The 18,910-nt window shown below is 41.6% G+C and overlaps 1 protein-coding gene across 3 annotated transcripts in view; it reads left to right on the forward strand.

Moving 5' to 3' along the window:
* The first annotated feature begins 3,166 nt into the window (after positions 1-3,166).
* LOC124123264 overlaps positions 3,167-18,910 on the forward strand; it is a 116,076-nt gene continuing 100,332 nt past the window's right edge. For all 3 annotated transcript variants that reach the window (XM_046486575.2, XM_046486576.2, XM_046486577.2), the window contains exon 1: positions 3,167-3,368. In XM_046486575.2, coding sequence (XP_046342531.1) covers positions 3,299-3,368 — 70 coding nt within the window. In that variant the 5' untranslated portion in view covers positions 3,167-3,298. The remainder of the gene's footprint in view (positions 3,369-18,910) is intronic.

An 18,910-nucleotide genomic window follows, 5' to 3' on the forward strand; every position in this document is an offset into this window, starting at 1 on the left:
AATAAGCATTGTTTCCAAATTAGGCTTGTGGGATTAAGCGTTATGGAACATGTTGGGGGTTAATCACTGTATAGCCCGTTTAACATGTCCGCGAGAGAGAAAGAGCGACGGGAGAGTGAGGGAAGACAGAACAGAGAGATAAAGAGAGAGAGAGAGTGTATGTGAGGGAGAGAGTATATGTGAGAGAGAGTGTATGTGAGAGAGACAGAACAGAGAGATAAAGAGAGAGAGAGAGAGAGTCTTTGTGAGGGAGAGAGTATATGTGAGAGAGAGTGTATGTGAGAGAGACAGAACAGAGAGATAAAGAGAGAGAGTGTGTGTATGTGACAGACAGAACAGAGAGAGTGTGTATGTGAGGGAGAGAGAGTGGGAACTTTAGATGACACAATAGCGAGAAAGAAATATTAAACAAGCGCTGCGAGAGAGAGAGAGAGAGAGAGAGAGAGAGAGAGAGAGAGAGAGAGAGAGAGAGAGAGAGAGAGAGCAATGTACACATACATGTCGAGGAATGTTATTGTATCTAAACAGCCGGCAAAAAACAAATACACGTTTTTTTTATGGTGGCTAACAAACATGATGTATTTGATACGGGTATCATTGTTTGCTGTGACTATCTTCAGCCTAGTAACATTTTGGTAACCTTTGTAATTTTTGGGTAAAATCGACTTTTCAAGTGTACACTTTTTTTCCCGACGGTTTATATGAGAATCGCAAATATATTACAGTAAACTACGGTTATAACGAACACGCTTATAACGAACTAACGGATATAACGAACTAACTTTTCAGTCTCGACTATTTGCTGTAGTTATGCTGTATATAGCTTGTAACGAATTACGGTAATAACGAACTAAAAATTAGTAGTCGCTTTGAGTTCGTTATAGCCGTAGTTTACTGTATATATATATATATATATATATATATATATATATTGACCTGTTTCAAAAGGTGTTCATGAAGAGGTCCTACGGATATCTTAACACACCATCCCAATATCACCCCCTTCCCATCTGTAACTCCCCATCCTCATCCTCATCACGTGATATATATATAATACAGTACACTACGGTTATAACGAACTCAACGGGGCTACTAATTTTAATTCGTTATAACCGTAGTTCGTTATAAGCATATGCACAGCAGTGGCTGGGACAAAAAAATAAGTTCGTCATATCCGTCAGTTCGTTATAAGCGTGTTCGTTATAAACGTACTTTACTGTAACTGTTTTCGGTGACTGTGTTAGTTAGCAAACGGGTGTCAATTTGAAAGAACGTCCTGCGGTGTTTGGAGGGTAAATAGAGGGAGGGTCAATGACAGGTTGATAGGAACGGGTAGAGTAGGAAGATGTATTGAGAGTGTCTATATGGGAGACATACATGTTCAGAGACGGTACAATGGTAAAGGTTAATGGCGGGACAGACAGAGAGAATGAGAGATATAAAGAGTATGGAGAAGCTGCGAAGGCTGAGAGGGTCGCACGGAGAGACGTTGATGTACAGTTTATAAAAAGTATCCAGTGGACGGACGGACGGACAGACAGACAGAAATAGAATGGAAGGACGAAAGAGTCGACAGATACAGCATCTAAGAACAATGCGTGTTAGAGAGATAATGAGATAGAAAGAAAATGAATGAGAGAGACACATACACAGCAATAGGTACACACGCGAGAGAGAGACAGAGAAAGAGAGACGGGGAGAGAGGGGGGAGAGAGAATAGAGAGATAAAGAGGGAATGGAGGAAGAGACACACAGAGAGACAAGAGAGAGAGAGAGACATTTAGGAAGAGAATGAGAACTTTAGATGACACAATAGCGAGAAAGAAATATTAAACAAGCGCTGCGAGAGAGAGGGAGAGAAAGAAAGAGAGAGGAATAGAATGAGAACTTTAGATGACACAATAGCCAGAAAAAATATTAAGCAAGCGCTGCGAGAGAGAAAGAGTGACGGGGAGAGAGAGAGAAGACAGAACAGAGAGATAAAGAGAGAGAGAGTGAGAGAGAGAGAGTGTATGTGAGGGAGCGAGAGAGAGAGTGTGTGTATGTGAAATAGAGAGAGAGTGTAATTTAGAGAGAGAGTATATGTGAGAGAGAGTGTATGTGAGAGAGACAGAACAGAGAGATAAAGAGAGAGTGTGTGTATGTGAGAGAGATAGCACAGAGAGAGAGAGTATGGGAGTGAGAGAGAGAGTGAGAGAGAGAGTATATGTGAGAGAGTGTATGAGAGAGACAGAACAGAGAGATAGTGTGTGTATGAGAGAGAGAGAGAGAGAGAGAGAGAGAGAGCGTGGTCGCAATGTACACACCAATCACAATACCAGAAAATTACAAAATAAAATCGATACTTTTCATGTCTTGCAACAAGCATAGCAAACATGACACGCTTCAAATACACTTCCACGAAATTAGGTTCATTGTGACATTACACCCTCTTAGATAGATTATGATTTCATTTTCGTATTCGTAATCGAAATATGTAAACATGCAGTTATGATATTTATTAATGAAGACAACTGAACTCAACGCGGAAACATCCTCATCCATCATCGCCCCCTTATTCCCCCCCGGCACTCGTTATTACAACGCAAAATACGTTGAATACTGTTTGTCATAAAGAGAACATTTAGACGCAGGCTCATTATTGTTGATAACTGCTTATGAATGATTACTTTAATAGCCCTGTTATAAAATGATTGCGCTTGGGCTTGCTGTTCAAACAGATTTGCATATTAATTTGTAATGACTGAATCAAACTCAGTGATATGTTTTCTCTTGGCTACGACATTATTTATTTAAATTTCCCGACGTTTCATATTTGTTAGCCTAAAATCGATAACTATGGGTCTAATTACTGTTCTTATCGGTATTTGATGATCTTGAGATTATTAACATGACTCTGAATACCGTGTAGTTTAGAAAAGCTATTTCATTTCATTCCCGCGTATTCACATTGATTGTGGAAAAACGCTAGATGTTGCGATAAGATCTAGCTAAATAAAAACATCTCTACACTCTCATATCAAACAGCTCAAAACATCATCGAGAAATGGAATAGCCGCGTACAAAAACGGTCTGTTCGATTTTATTTACCTGTTGACTCGGTAAACTCCGCAATGTTTACGTCGCTGCACGGAGCTCGGCGGAAGCAGACGACAGCGGAGCGAGGGCTGGAGAGTGTCGCCTCCTGTTGAGCTGAACAGTTGTTAGTGCAGCCAACAGATTGGTCGCGTAGAGAACCCGCTGAGAATTGTAGCTGGATAGATCGCGGTACTTTTGGATTCGTGCTTCTCAATTCAGGATGTCTTCGCTTATTGGAAATATAGCAACTTGTGCCTTTCTACTGACGGTCTACACATCGATGGTGGCAGGTAGGCCTGTTTATTTGTGATGGAGTTAATATGGAAGCTTCTTGTTCGTTTTTGTGTGAATTGCTGGCGTTTGTAGTTTGTTTTTGCCACGGACTCGTTCCAAATATCTGACAGTGATAAATGACGCTAAACTTTGAATTTACTTTTGTGGGTTTCTGTATAGCTTTGCATGAGATGAACAATAATTTTGTGTCTCGTGATAAAAACAGTGTGTCAATCACTGCTCAGTGAACTATTGTTTGAGATGTCATATTAATATTTCAAATTTGAGTGAATATTTATGATTAAAGCAGTGCATCATCTAGTGTAATCTGAATTGTTACATTGTAATTGGTTACATCGCTTTTTGGTTACACTGACGGGTGCCACCGGCGGGCCAGAAACGCTTACATTTCCGCGACACCTGCTATCGTCACTATACGATAGTGTTTCAAAAACACATGCTTCTAATACTGTTTAAATGGACTCTGAATTTAGTAGTCAATTCTTATGATTATGGAAAGAGTTCTATAAACTCAGGTTTTACGTTTCATCGTTTTAGCGATGGAAGTAATTAGGATTATCGACACAAAGTACGGCGCACATTTTGTGTGTGTTTTTTTCTCTGTGTGTTTACGTTAATAACAATCACCTGATGATAGGCGATGCGACAAACTAGCACAGGTAATTGGCTGACAATTGTTCTGTAAAAACTCTATCTTTAACTCAATGTATTATTATGACAGGGGGTAATTGTTTCGAAATGGAAACATTACGAAGCATGTATTTACACTTTAAATCAAGGACGGTAAGGCAGTTATAGCAATGCGTGTGGTATCACATAAAATCCTCAGCGCCTGCAACGCTGTGGAGCATTGTGAAAGCCTAATATACCAAAAGCATCACACAACAGTATTACTTCTTGAAAGTTATGTGTGGTTGGCATAAGACAGTATATAGGGGAAATATACAAGGCATCAAACTATCTTACTGTACTGTAGTGTTATTACACATAGAAAGTTCTACATGTCCTTCATCATTTGAAGCAAACACAGCGTGTCTTACTGCACGATATAGAACATAGAAGCCTTACTTTTCATGATATGATTCAAACATGGAACGTGTCAAACAGTTTGAATGTAGTATATTACTTTATGAAGCTCTGTAGGAAGCACACAAACAATGTATCAAACAGTTTATATATATTAATTACTTCATGAAAGTTCCACATGGAAAGTATATGTCTTACCTTACATGATATAACTCAAACAGAACGTGTCAAACAGTTTTAATGCAGTTATCTTACTTCATGAAAGTTCCACATGGAAAGCATAAATCTTACCTTACATGATCTAACTCAAACATAGAACGTGTCAAACAGTTTTAATGCAGTTATATTACTTCATGAAAGTTCCACATGGAAAGTACGAGTCTTACCTTACATGATATAACTCAAACAGAACGTGTCAAACAGTTTTAATGCAGTTATATTTCTTCATGAACGTTCCACATGGAAAGTATAAGTCTTACCTTACATGATATAACACAAACAGAACGTGTCAAACAGTTTTAATGCAGTTATATTACTTCATGAACGTTCCACATGGAAAGCACGAGTCTTACCTTACATGATATAACTCAAACAGAACGTGTCAAACAGTTTTAATGCAGTTATATTACTTCATGAAAGTTCCACATGGAAAGTATAAGTCTTACCTTACATGATATAACACAAACAGAACGTGTCAAACAGTTTTAATGCAGTTATATTACTTCATGAACGTTCCACATGGAAAGCACGAGTCTTACCTTACATGACATAACTCAAACAGAACGTGTCAAACAGTTTTAATGCAGTTATATTTCTTCATGAAAGTTCCACATGGAAAGCATAAATCTTACCTTACATGATATAATTCACACATAGAACTGTCAAACAGTTTTGATGCAGTTATATTGCTTCATGAAAGTTCAATATGCGAAGTAAAAGTCTTACGTTATATATTAAGCATACACACAACGTGTCAATTTAATTTAACGTGAAAAGTCCAGTGTTATTAGTGACTAGAAATGTTCTTATTGGTGAGCGCAGCCGTACCTTTACACAGAATTTACACAAAGCATCCAATTGTTTCTCAGCACATAATATCAGTCGAATTAATGCTTAATGAATGTTTCTACTAGTGTAAACTTAACTTCAGTGTAATATGTAACGACAACGTCAGAGAATAACCAGATATCGAACCAAACAGTCTCATCACGAGTAGAATGTGTATTTGATAAAGCTAGTTTGAACTTAACATTAATTATTCCCTTCAAATACAAAGTTAATCGTCGACAAAAGTGTACTAACAGTCTGGTCACGAGAATGTTATTCTATATCGTATTATGTTTGTTTGATGTTTAACGCCGCACTCAGCAATGTTCCAGCTATATGACGGCGGTATGTAAATAATCGAGTCTAAACCAGACAATCCAGTGATTGACATCATGAGCATCAATCCACGTAATTGGGATACGATGAAATGCATCGACAAAGTCAGCGAGCCTGACCACCCGACCCCGTTAGTCGCCTCTTACGGCAAGCATAGTCGCCTTTTACAGAAAGCATAGGTTGATGTAGACCTATTCTACCCCGGAATCTTCACGGGTCTATATAGTCAGGTAATGAATGTGTCGCGTCGGTATCTGTATTATAAACCTATCCAGGGTATCGAGTATATACTACCGACCACAGGTCTCAGCAAGAGCATTGTTCTTGAACACAAAACACACAGCATCACTCGCAACGGAATAATTACACAACAGAGGTGACCCTATATATGAAAGACAGTAAAGTAAGCCCCGGGCAAAAGAAAGTATACACTTGAAAACAGAATTTGGCTAAAATCTATTAAAAGTGAGTGAGTGAGTTGGGTTTAACGCCGCTTTTAACAGTATTACGGTTATATCACGGCGTGTCAGCTTAATGTGGGAGGAAAGCCCGAAGTGATGCAGGTCTCGGACGTTTACCAATTCGGTGAAACCTACGAGCACGGGTATGGTGCTGACAAACCTAGAAACACAATCGGAGCGAACCGGAATTCGAACCCACAATCATAGGTTTCTGGCCCAAGGGACGCAACTCTGCACAGCGAATCGCGGCTCCTTAGACGACTGGGCCACCCGTGCCCCCGAAAAACGTTAAAAGGCTAAAATACTGCAACCTAAGGTCTAAAACACATCTATGATACCCGGATCAAACACATCCCCATTGAATAAACATGTGTTGTATGTTTCATTTCCACCGCAAAACATGAGTGTATACAGTAAACTACGTTTATAACGAACACGCTTATAACGAACTGACGGATATAACGAACTTACGTTTTTGTCCCGACTATTTTCTGTAGCTATGCTGTATATATGCTTATAACGAACGACGGTTATAACGAAAAAAATAGTGGTTCCGTTGAGTTCGTTATAACCGTAGTTACTGTACTTCCTTTTGCCAGGCTGTTTGATATAACATCGAATTACTTTAATGAACGCGTAATACATAGCATCACTCACCACGAAATATTTATACTGGTAACTCTGACCTTTTGAGGAAAGAAAGTTAATAGTTACAGAATGGATGTCCTATCAACGATAACATCACTTGCTATGACACATTAACACAAGCTGCCAAACAGATTTCCCAGCACAGGAGCAATTCATCGTTACCCGTGTTGGCAATGAACGTGTAATAGTGAGACAATATTGGTTCGTTGTTCAATATGATTACTGGTTGTCCAACTATATGGGCGTGTGATGAAATCAGACCGCCATTTCTGGCGGCCGGTTTCCGTTTGTTTAGCAGGTTACGACATGACAATGCAATCAGAACAAGAGCCACCTTGGTAATGGGAGCAGAGTAACAGTCGGGCGTCGTTTTGTTCACCACGCATTTAAATGAAAGAAAAACACACCGATCAATCGCTTTTGCTTTGCTCCTTCTTTATAATTGGTTTTTCATTTGAACTACGAAAAGTATTGCGATGCCTCACTGTGACATGGATTATCACATATATGTAACGTGAGTGAGTGAGTGAGTTTGGTTTTACGCCGCTTTTAGCAATATTCCAGCAATATCACGGCGGGGGACACCAGAAATGGGCTTCACACATTGTACCCATGTCGGGAAACGAACCCGGGTCTTCGGCGTGACGAGCGAACGCTTTAACCACTAGGCTACCCGACCGCCCCATATGTAACGTGAGGTGAGGTGAGGTGACATGGGGTTTTAAGGTATTATTGCACTTATATAGCGACGTGCATGCATAGGTTGGTGTGGCTGCTTGTTCTAGTCCGGACCGATACCGATTTATAGAACTAGCCCACTGAGATACCAGTTTAACATGAATAGTGAGTGAGTGAGTATGGTTTTACGCCGCTTTTAGCAATATTCCAGCAATATCACGGCGGGGGACACCAGAAATGGGCTTCACACATTGTACCTATGTCGGGAATCGAACCCGGGTCTTCGGCGTGACGAGCAAACGCTTTAACCACTGGGCTACCCGACCGCCCCTTAACATGAATACCCCACTCAGACACAGTATACTGACTCCGAGCTGACCAGAACTTATTTTATCCGCCTAAGGCGAGCGCCAGACAGGGTAACAACAAGTACCATGTTTAACGACTTTTGGTACAACGCGGGCGGGATCGAAACCCGCACCTACTTCTGTCTCGGCGAACGCCCTACCACTAGACCACGGAGGCGGTCCATATGTATCGTGAATTAAAACCTTACTTACCAGTAGAAACAGTCAGTGTGATGGAACCCAGGTCCCACTTGTACAAAGCGATCTTAGCACTAAGACTATCGTAAGCCTATATTAAAGTATGGGTGTTACGGTCATCTCAGCGCTAAGATCGCTTTGTGCAAGTGGTCCCTGGTTAGAATAGGTCCCCGTGGCCAGCAATTACGTCGTGGTTAGAATAGGTCCCCATGGCCAGCAATTACCTCTTGGTTAGAATAGGTCCCCATGGCCAGCAATTACCTCTTGGTTAGAATAGGCCTCCAGCTCTGTGATTCCTTGTTATATTTAACATAGGCTTGGAGAAACCTTTGATTGCCGTAGAGGCTTCTTAAAGGATCCGATGGTCAGGCTCGGCGACATGGTTAAATTGATTGCGTGGATCGTTGCTCATAATATCAGTCACCGGATTGTCATGTCCTCGATTGTCATGTACTTGATCTATCGCTGAGTGCGCGTTAAACAATAAACACAACAAATTTACTTCCGTAACATTGACAAATAGACAGATACACACAGACACAATTACACGATGTAGAAGGTTGTTATAGTAATCCTTGATCAAAGCCCTTTCTTTATTCCATGGGGAACTTGCCATCACTGTTCTTGTAACTCAACAATGCTATCCTATGAAATAACGCTGTTTGATCGATAGACTGCAAACTCTATGTTTCTGTTGAGGACACCATTATGCGCTGTGTGAATGGGGAATATGAAATGGAAGTTCGTTTAATTTCTTGTCATACCGCGATCTATGTATAATTCGTAGACATATTTCTTTAAGGTATGTAAAAGAGGACTTTATTGGTGTCGTCGTATGGACCGTAGCTTCCAGATTAACAAATACATTTTCTAGGGGGCACGGGTGGCCCAGTCGTCTAAGGCGCCGCCATTTGCTATGCAGAGTTGCGTCCCTTGGGCACGCCAGAAACCTATGATTGTGGGTTCGAATCCCGGTTCGCCCCGATTATGTTTCTAGGTTTGTCAGCACCATCGTGGGTTTCACCGAAGATGGTAAACGTCTGAGACCTGCATCACTTCGGGCTTTCCTCCCACATTAAGCTGACCCGCCGTGATATAACTGTAATACTGTTAAAAGAGGCGTTAAACCCAACTCACTCACTCATTATTCTTTATTGATTAACACATTTCAAGATCATCGAGTCTTGACTATAATAAGTGTCGGTAACCTGGGTGTCCAGATTATTGGTGTCCTTTGTACACAGGGTCATTACTAAGATGGCGCAAAGTAAGCCGTCATCATATCAAGCGATTACGAAAAGCATGTGACCTAACTCGAGCATGGAAAGTTTTGATCAATTCATTCGCTTATTTATACGTGAGTCCACAAACTGAGTCCAGAATTAATTTCTGAAAAGTTTGGGTAATTATGGAAGGGTCTAAGTGCCACATTCTAAAAACATCTATGTAGATGTGAGCAGTATCATCTCCGTAGATGAAAGTAACTTTCATAGATATTCGATTAAAAAGGACTTATCTTTTTGCATGTGAACGAGCAGAGAGTGCGATCTCGAATGTCACGTTTACCGTGTTTATAGATGTAAGCACTATGCTTGTGAAAACGAGTTCAAAATAATCGCTGGTAATGAAAAAAACGTTCCCGTTTGTGGGAATACAAATGAAAAAAGTGCCGCAGAATACCAGATCATTACGCTCGGATGAGGACCTGTTTGCGTATCAGTTATAACTGTCATCCGCCTGCATTAAAAACTAAAAAAGGAGTGCTAACGCCAGGCATAAAGTAGCAAAGCTTGGGTTGAAATAGCAGGCTCGAATTGTTCTCGGCATTCATGGGTTGAAACTAAGCTTGAAATATCATACAGAATATAATAAGACACCGACATATATGTGAACATTAGAACATTAATAACGCATGCATAGATCTAAAGATTCAGTGTCAATTCATGATCTATATGTAATTAGTTTCCCGCAAAAAGTCATACTTTAAAGGTCTTCAGTTGGTATGAATTTGCTGTCACCCGAACTGACGTATATAAGAGTGTTCTAGGGAAATATTTTCTAAGTCTATCTATCGCCGATATGATGCAGCGAGTTCAGGAGCATAGCTGGTTGGTTGGTTGGTTGTTTAACGCCGCACTCAGCAATATTCCAGCTATATGACGGCGGTCTGTAAATAATCGAGTCTGGACCAGACAATCCAGTGATTAATATCATGAGCATCGATGCACGCAATTGGGATCGATGACATGGATCAACCAAGTCAGCGAGCCTGACCACCCGATCCCGTTAGTCGCCTTTTTTCGACAAGCATAGTCGCCTTTTACGGCAAGCATGGGTTGCTGAATACCTATTCTACCCCGGATCTTTACGGGTCTCCAGGGACCATAGACATAATGCTCTGTTCACAAACATATCATAGGTACGGGACTCGTGAAGATCCGGGGTAGAATAGGTCTTCAGCAACCCATGCTTGCTGTAAAAGGCGACTATGCTTGTCGTAAGAGGCGACTAACGGTATCGGGTGGTCAGGCTTGCTGACTTGGTTGATGCATGTCATCGTATCCCAATTGCGTGGATCGATGCTCATGATGTCACTCACTGGATTGTCTGGTCCAGACTCGATTATTTACAGACCGCCGTCATATAGCTGGAATATTGCTGAGTGGGGCGATGAACAACAAACCAACCAACATAGATACCGGGCATTGTATATGAAGCGGAAAGGGAATTAATTCCCATTTTGCAGCATGTCGCAAGTTGTGCCACAACGTTGTTTACACTATGACATCGCTGCATTGTAACACGTACATGAGTCACACCAATGTCATTGATGTCCACTTTCTGATTAACATTTTCGTATAGTGAGTGAGTTTGGTTTTACGCCGCTTTTAGCAATATTACAGCAATATCACGGCGGGGGACACCAGAAATGGGCTTCACACATTGTACCCATGTCGGGAATCGAACCCGGGTCCTCGGCGTGACGAGCGAACGCTTTAACCACTAGGCTACCCAACCGCCCCTAATTTCGTATAGTCCTGACCTTGGTAGGGCAAGCCTTGTGGTTGCAGCATTCTTGCTAAAGATATGTGTGTTCATCTTCATGCTAAATATTCGTGTTTACATCTTCACGCTGAAAACTTATGTGTATATCTTCACGATAGAGATTTACGTGTATGTATTAACGCTAAAGATTTATGTGTATATCTTCACGCTAAAGAATTATATGAATATCTTCCCGCTGAAGATTTATGTGTATATCTTAACGCTAAAGATATGAATATCTCCACGCTAAAGGTTTATGTGGAGATCCTAACGCCTTGTGTATATCTTAACGCTAAAGATATGAATATCTCCACGCTAAAGGTTTATGTGTATAGCTTAACGCTAAAGATTTATGTATATATCTTTATACTAACGATGTATGTGTATATTTTAACGCTAAACATTTATGAGTATATCTTAATGCTTACGATTTATGTGTATATCTTAACGTTAAAAAAATATGTGAATATCGTAATGCTAAACATTTATTTGAATATCTTAATGCTAAATATGTATGTGAATATCTTAACGCTAAACATTTATGAGTATATCTTAATGCTAGCGATTTATGTGAATATCTTAACGCTAAACATTTATGAGTATATCTTAATGCTAACGATTTATGTGTATATCTTAACGATAAAGATTTATGTGAAGATCTTAATACTAAAAAACATGTGAAGATCTTAATACTAAAAAAGCATGTGAATATTCATAGACTGACTACTTCTGCCGCTTTCTCCGGAATTACGGAGTCCCACAGTGACTTAGCTCCAGACTAACGCTATCCTCGGCGCCGAATGGTAGTCACAATTTAGAAAAAAATGTAGATATGCATTATGAAGCATCTATCTTGCAATATTAACAAGGCTTCCAGTATTTCTACAACGCTGTGAAAATGGTAAATTGATCCATTACGTGAAGTACTTTGTTCTACATATTTTGCTTGTTGATGTACACGATACCGAAAAATAAAGGAGACCCTAGCAACAAGATGAATCAGGTTGTTTCTAGCTGTGTTTCAGTTGATATTGTCAATATTAAACCTCTGTATGTAGTACGATGTTGTCTCTTAATTTACAAGTATGCGATAGAAGATGTTATAACCGCCAGCCCGCCTTTGAAGTGGCCGCTCTTTGTCATGCGAGTAGCACTCTGTTGCCAAATTCCGATATCCAATACAAAGGTATAGATTACATTTGACTGCTCTGGGAATCAATACTGAACAGGTCTCTGCCTCAATTGTATGTCTAGATTTGTGTCTTTGATTTGTCTCAAGACCATTTTCGATTTCATCATACAGCTCTTAAAGAAACACTCCATGTTTGTCCACTGTCTTCAAGTAAATTGCGGTTACGCAGTGCAGTCTAGCACTGATGCCTTGTCCGAACACATCACTTGTTTGTCTCGATCAATTGCTCGTGCCTATGCCGTTCCCCATCTCTGTCAGTTGCCAGTCTCTGTCAGTTCCCCATCTCTGTCAGTTCCATATCTCTGTCAGTTGCCACTCTCTGTCAGTTGCCACTCTCTGTCAGTTGCTGCTCTGCGTCAGTTGCCTCTCTATGTCAGTTCCCCATCTCTGTCAGTTCCATATCTCTGTCAGTTGCCACTCTATGTCAGTTGCCAATCTCTGTCAGTTGCCACTCTCTGTCAATTGCCTCTCTCTGTCAGTTGCCACTCTCTGTCAGTTTTCTCTTTCTATCAGTTTCCACTCTCTGTCATTTGCCGCTCTCTGTCAGTTGCCTTTTTCTATCAGTTGCCACGCTCTGTCAGTTGCCACTCTCTATCAGTTGCCACTCTCTGTCAGTTGCCTCTTTCTATCAGTTGCCACTCTCTCTCATTTGCCGCTCTCTGTCAGTTGCCTCTTTCTATCAGCTTCCACTCTCTATCAGTTGCCGCTCTCTGTCAGTTGCCGCTCTCTGTCAGTTGCCACTCTCTGTCAGTTGCCACTCTCTGTCAGTTGCCTCTCTCTGCCAGTTGCCACTCCCTGTCAGTTGCCTCTCTCTGTCAGTTGGCGCTCTCTGTCAGTTGCCTCTCTCGATCAGTTGCCACTCTATGTCAGTTGCCACTCTCTGTCAGTTGCCACTCTCAGTCAGTTGCCTCTCTCTGTCAGTTGCCACTCTCTGTCAGTTGCCGCTCTCTGTCAGTTGCCACTCTCTGTCAGTTAACTCTCTCTGTCAGTTGGCGCTCTCTGCCAGTTGCCACCCTGTCAGTTGCCACTCTCTGTCAGTTGCCACTCTCTGTCCGTTGCCAATCTCTATCAGTTTCCACTTTCTGTCAGTTGCCACTCTCTATCAGTTGCCACTCTCTCTCATTTGCCGCTCTCTGTCAGTTGCCTCTTTCTATCAGCTTCCACTCTCTATCAGTTGCCGCTCTCTGTCAGTTGCCGCTCTCTGTCAGTTGCCACTCTCTGTCAGTTGCCACTCTCTGTCAGTTGCCTCTCTCTGCCAGTTGCCACTCCCTGTCAGTTGCCTCTCTCTGTCAGTTGGCGCTCTCTGTCAGTTGCCTCTCTCGATCAGTTGCCACTCTATGTCAGTTGCCACTCTCTGTCAGTTGCCACTCTCAGTCAGTTGCCTCTCTCTGTCAGTTGCCACTCTCTGTCAGTTGCCGCTCTCTGTCAGTTGCCACTCTCTGTCAGTTAACTCTCTCTGTCAGTTGGCGCTCTCTGCCAGTTGCCACCCTGTCAGTTGCCACTCTCTGTCAGTTGCCACTCTCTGTCCGTTGCCAATCTCTATCAGTTTCCACTTTCTGTCAGTTGCCACTCTCTATCAGTTGCCACTCTCTGTAAGTTGCCGCTCTCTGTCAGTTGCCAGTCTCTTCCTATCTCGCTTCCGACCAACTGGTCTCTCGAATTGTACATGACATTCTATAGAAAATAATCAATACACACTGTGCAACTGTCATTTCTCTACGTGTCATTAACATAGCACTGACGGCCCATATTAAAGCACCTTGCTGAAGTTAAGGCACGAATGAATCCTTCATATTTCTATTGTACATTCAATTATTATTTCAACATTCCAAAACTGCAAACTGCAGCATGTTCGCACAACATTTTCTTCGTAAATCACAATTAAAAAATCGTCCCCCCCCCCCCCAAAAAAAATGGTATATAAGTATAAGCTAATTACATGCAAATTTACGTTGTATCCAGCACGTGCACCCAATCAACGTGTAATAAATAGCCTCATACTTATGCAGATTAAAGTAAGTTCAGACATTGTTATGAAATGTCGAAGATAAGTAGGCAAATGTCGAAAAATAAATAGATGAAAGTTTACAGTTACCTTTCCGGTTGCATGAGAGCTCTGCACAGCTGCATCCCTGTATAGTCAGCATATGATATATTAAGTATATCTCGTACTTTTGTATTTTGGTATCAACTTTTGTTGATATTACCGTCTAAAACGGTATAAGAGAATTCGTGTAAAAGTTCCCCTGAATTTCACATTTTGTGTTTTGCCAGTATCTATTTAGAGCTAACAAAAAGGCACTTTTGTACATTTTGATTTGGGTTCTGCTTTTTCTGTCGTAACTGTGTGTTTTCATAAAGATATGACAACTTCTGCTTCGTCTTATGCGTGTGAATGACGTCCTTCGTGCGTCAATATCTCCATTTTATATACGGCATATCACTTTAAATTTCATTATGTTTACTTTTAATCCGAGCTGTTATAACCGGACAATTATTTTTGGGATAAAACTGGGAAATTGTACAGAAAATAGAACGGAATGTCCATTGTCATATTAATTAATAACAGTTGGAAAAGAATTATATTTAAAAAAACAATTGCAACAATGACAGCAAAGGAATCATTTTATGTTATAACACGCTACGGTGTATATATTTAGTCGACTAAAAAATGTTCAGTCAGTTGGTCTTTTCTCTGGTTGACATCTTGACATTGAAGTGTCGGACGATAATGAAATATTTACAAAAGCTTGTCATTGTGTTGCGATATAAAAGAAGCATCGTATTGGCGGTTATTTCTGTTGTCGTGTCATTAATCTTTGATAAGATTGCTGCTTGAGTTTCCATGTTATGAGGACGTATATCAAGCTAAAAGATAAATACGTTGTTTCTTGCATAACTAAGTTAGACGGCGAGATAAGAAACCTCCGCGTTGCGTAAGGCGACGATCAAGAGACAGCGTTGCTGTGTTTGCGTGTGGCCATGTTTGAATATAGTGACGTTTCATTCAGGTACTAAGATATGTGTGATAGTGCTTTGTGACCAACTCGTGTTATTCCGGGACAAGCCGAATAGCGACTCGTGCCCCTCTCGTGGCCATTTTTTGCGACTGGGTTCCGTCTAAGCGCAAACGGGCATAACTAAATAAATTGTCAACTCGTTGCGTAATGATTCACGCACATTTCCCACATGTCATATATATTCCAGATGCTGTTTAAGACACATCGGGACTTAAGGTATTATACAGTATGATTGAACACATTTAACTGTGTCTTAAGTATATTTTTAGATGCAAGACATATGTAAAATCAAAAATGATATCTGAGGGATTCTTTGACGAAGAACTTGAAACCATACGCGCATTTTGATTGGTTTGTCGTATTTTCGCACATAACATTCATCGATAGGGGCACGAGTCTTCAAGCAGGTTACGGAAAGGGGCGAGTGGTGACGAATGTATGCCTTGGCGGATCCAGAGGGGGTGGGGCGGTGGGCGTGGTCCAGAGGGCCCGGACCACGACCTTACTGCCTACAACGTACTACATTTCCTTTTGAAAAGTTTTGTTTGTTTCTAACACTTTTCAAAAGCAAATGTGGTTAGAAACAAACAAAACCTTTCAAAGGGAAATGTAGTTATTACTGTACCTTGTGGGCAGTAATATTGACTGAGAGAGGCTTTTGATGTTTTGGACCCCTCCCTTTTAATGATGCTGGATCCGCCCTTGGGTGAAAAAATACAGGCCAGACGAGCACACACGGATTTTTTCTCTGGGGTGGGGGTGTCGTGTAAGATGGTTGGGTAGGGTGGCTGGGAATGGATGTGTTGTTGGGTAAGGGAGGGTGGGAGTGGTTTTGTCGTTTAAGGGGATGTTGCTGGAGATGGTCTTGTTGGAGGTGGTCTTGTTGCAGCTGGTGTTGTTGTTGGATGTGGTTTTGTTGGTGGTGATATTGTTTGAGGTCGTCTTGTTGCAGCTGGTGTTGTTGGAGGTGATGTTGGTGGTGGTATTATTTGAGGTCGTGTTGGTGCAGCTGGTGTTGTTGGATAAGGGTGGGTGGGAGTGGTTTTGTCGTTGGAGGTGATGTTGCTGGAGGTGATGTTGTTGGAGGTGGTGTTGTTGCCGTTGGAGATGGTTTCGTTTGTGGTGGGGGTGTTGGTGGTGGTATTGTTGGAGGTGGTCTTGTTGCCGTTGGAGATGGTTTCGTTTGTGGTGGGGGTGTTGGTGGTGGTATTGTTGGAGGTCGTGTTGTTGCAGCTGGTGTTGATGGATGTGGTCTTGTTGGTGGTGCTATTGTTTGAGGTCGTGTTGTTGCAGCTGGTGTTGTTGGATGTGGTCTTGTTGGTGGTGGTATTGTTTGAGGTCATGTTGTTGCAGCTGGTGTTGTTGGATGTGATCCCAACAGTCCCGCGACGATTAGTCTTAGAATTAGTTCGAATTATGCTTCTGCAACTCATGCTTGTCAGAAGCGACTAAAGAGATCGGGTGGTCAGGCTCGCTGACTTGGGTAATGCATGTTATCGTATCCCAATTGCGAAGATCGAGGCTCATGATGTCAATCACTGGACTGACTGGTCCTAACTCGATCATTTACAGATCGACGCTGGAATATTAATGAGTTGATTTACAAACAAACAAACAAACCATCGAACAAACAAACAAACAAACAGTGACCGACAGCAATGTACACGATCAGCTCAGTGACCAGCAATGCGTGCGTGTGTGTGTGTGTGTGTGTGCGTGCGTGCGTGCGTGCGTGCGTGCGTGCGTGCGTGTGTGTGTGTGTGCGCGCGCGCGTATGTGTGTGTTTGTGTGCGTGTGTGTGTGGCTGCTTGTACTAGTCCGGACAGATGCCGATTTATAGTGCTAGCTCACTTAGATACCATGCCGCAGTTTAACATGAATACCCCACTCAGACACAGTATACTGACTCCGAGCCGACCAGTCCTTGTTTTAGCCCCTTAATGCCGAGCGCCAAACAGGGTAACAACAAGTACCATCTTTTAACGTCTTTTGGTATGACGCGGCCGGGGATCGAACCCCTAAACAATTTTAAATCAATAGAAAGACCCACAACACATTTATTTTATCAGACCTAATGACAAATTATATTTTTCAAGCTTTTTCGGAAACAGTTCCCTTTCATAAGGCACACACCAGGCCGCCCACACTATGAAACAGTCGGCGTTTTATCACAAGATGATTAAAGCATCTACTGCAGTCTGACAAAGCCACGGAGATATACCAGCACGATCCACGTTATGAGGCAGTCTTCATGACTCTGAGATAACCAACGGTTCATCGTGTGTTGCCTTATCCATAACACAGGCGGCCTTGCACATTAGCACGTAATAAAAACATATAGATTGTAATATCGTATTTTCTAGAGCGCAAAAACAATCCATGATCATCACTACAATGGTAATGTAAAGGGACATCAATACAATAGTGACATTAATTCTTCTCCAAGTGCAGTAAACCCGCTGTTCTGATACAATTTGCTGTCTGACATGACATTAGCCGTTTCCAAACCTGATATTTTCATATTACCGCTTGCCAATATTTCCCCAACATATGTATCGAGACAGGATGTTTTGTGGGGAGCAATCAGCAAGTTATTAATACGAGCACGTTTAATAATGAATGAGATTGTTCCCGTGGGGATGCTCATTGTTGGGATGCAGATGTATTACGCTGAAGCCGTTCTACAGAAACAGGAGGGGATTCATACAACGGTTTTGATGCGCGGCGATTTTTAACATTACCGATGCGCTCGGCTTGTCCCAAGATATTTGCTTTCATTTGAGGTAGAGAAACTGGGTTTTGATAGCACTCCCTCGCTTGTCGGGAATTGTAAAAACTGTATCGGTTGTGGAATTCATACGTTGCGTATACTATTATCAACAAAGTAAATAGCGCGGTGGAAGGTTTTTTTGTCATATGTTTGAACAAAAAAAATTATTTCACACGGGGATTAATATGAAACATGATTTTGATTGATACGCGCGTGATTGCTCTTTTCAATATGACGCAATTGTTTGTTTAACGTGTCGTGAATAATCTTTTGTTTGTTTGTTTTTGGTGTTATCAAATTTTAACCCACCTGAGATTTATAAGGGTATAAAAAGGCTCTACCTGTTCCTCTCGGCTGGATCCATTCAACGGGAACACGCTCTCAAAGTTCATCATTTATCTGCGACTCGCTCCAACTCGCTCCGGATCTCATCGTCATGGGAGTAAATATTGCTGTCAACAAGTACATTAAGTTGAACCATCTGAGAACGGACCAGTTGTTTCTTACTGATTATGTTTCTACGTATGTCAACACCAAATTGTGGGTTTTTACCAAAGTGGTGAACGTCTGAGACTTGCCTTACTTCGGGGCTGTATCACTTCGGGATTTCCTCCCACAATAAGCTGACCCGCCGACCGCCTCCGTGGTCTTGTGGTAGAGCGTCCGCCCGGAGAGCGGAAGGTCCAGGGTTCGATCCCGGGCCGCGTCATACAAAAAGACGTTAAAAGATTGTACTTGTTGTTACCCTGTCTGGCGCTCGGCATTAAGGG

The sequence above is a fragment of the Haliotis rufescens genome, unplaced genomic scaffold (genome assembly GCF_023055435.1).
Source record: "Haliotis rufescens isolate VD_foot unplaced genomic scaffold, xgHalRufe1.0.p SCAF_77, whole genome shotgun sequence".
NCBI classification, from domain to species: Eukaryota; Metazoa; Mollusca; class Gastropoda; order Lepetellida; family Haliotidae; genus Haliotis; species Haliotis rufescens.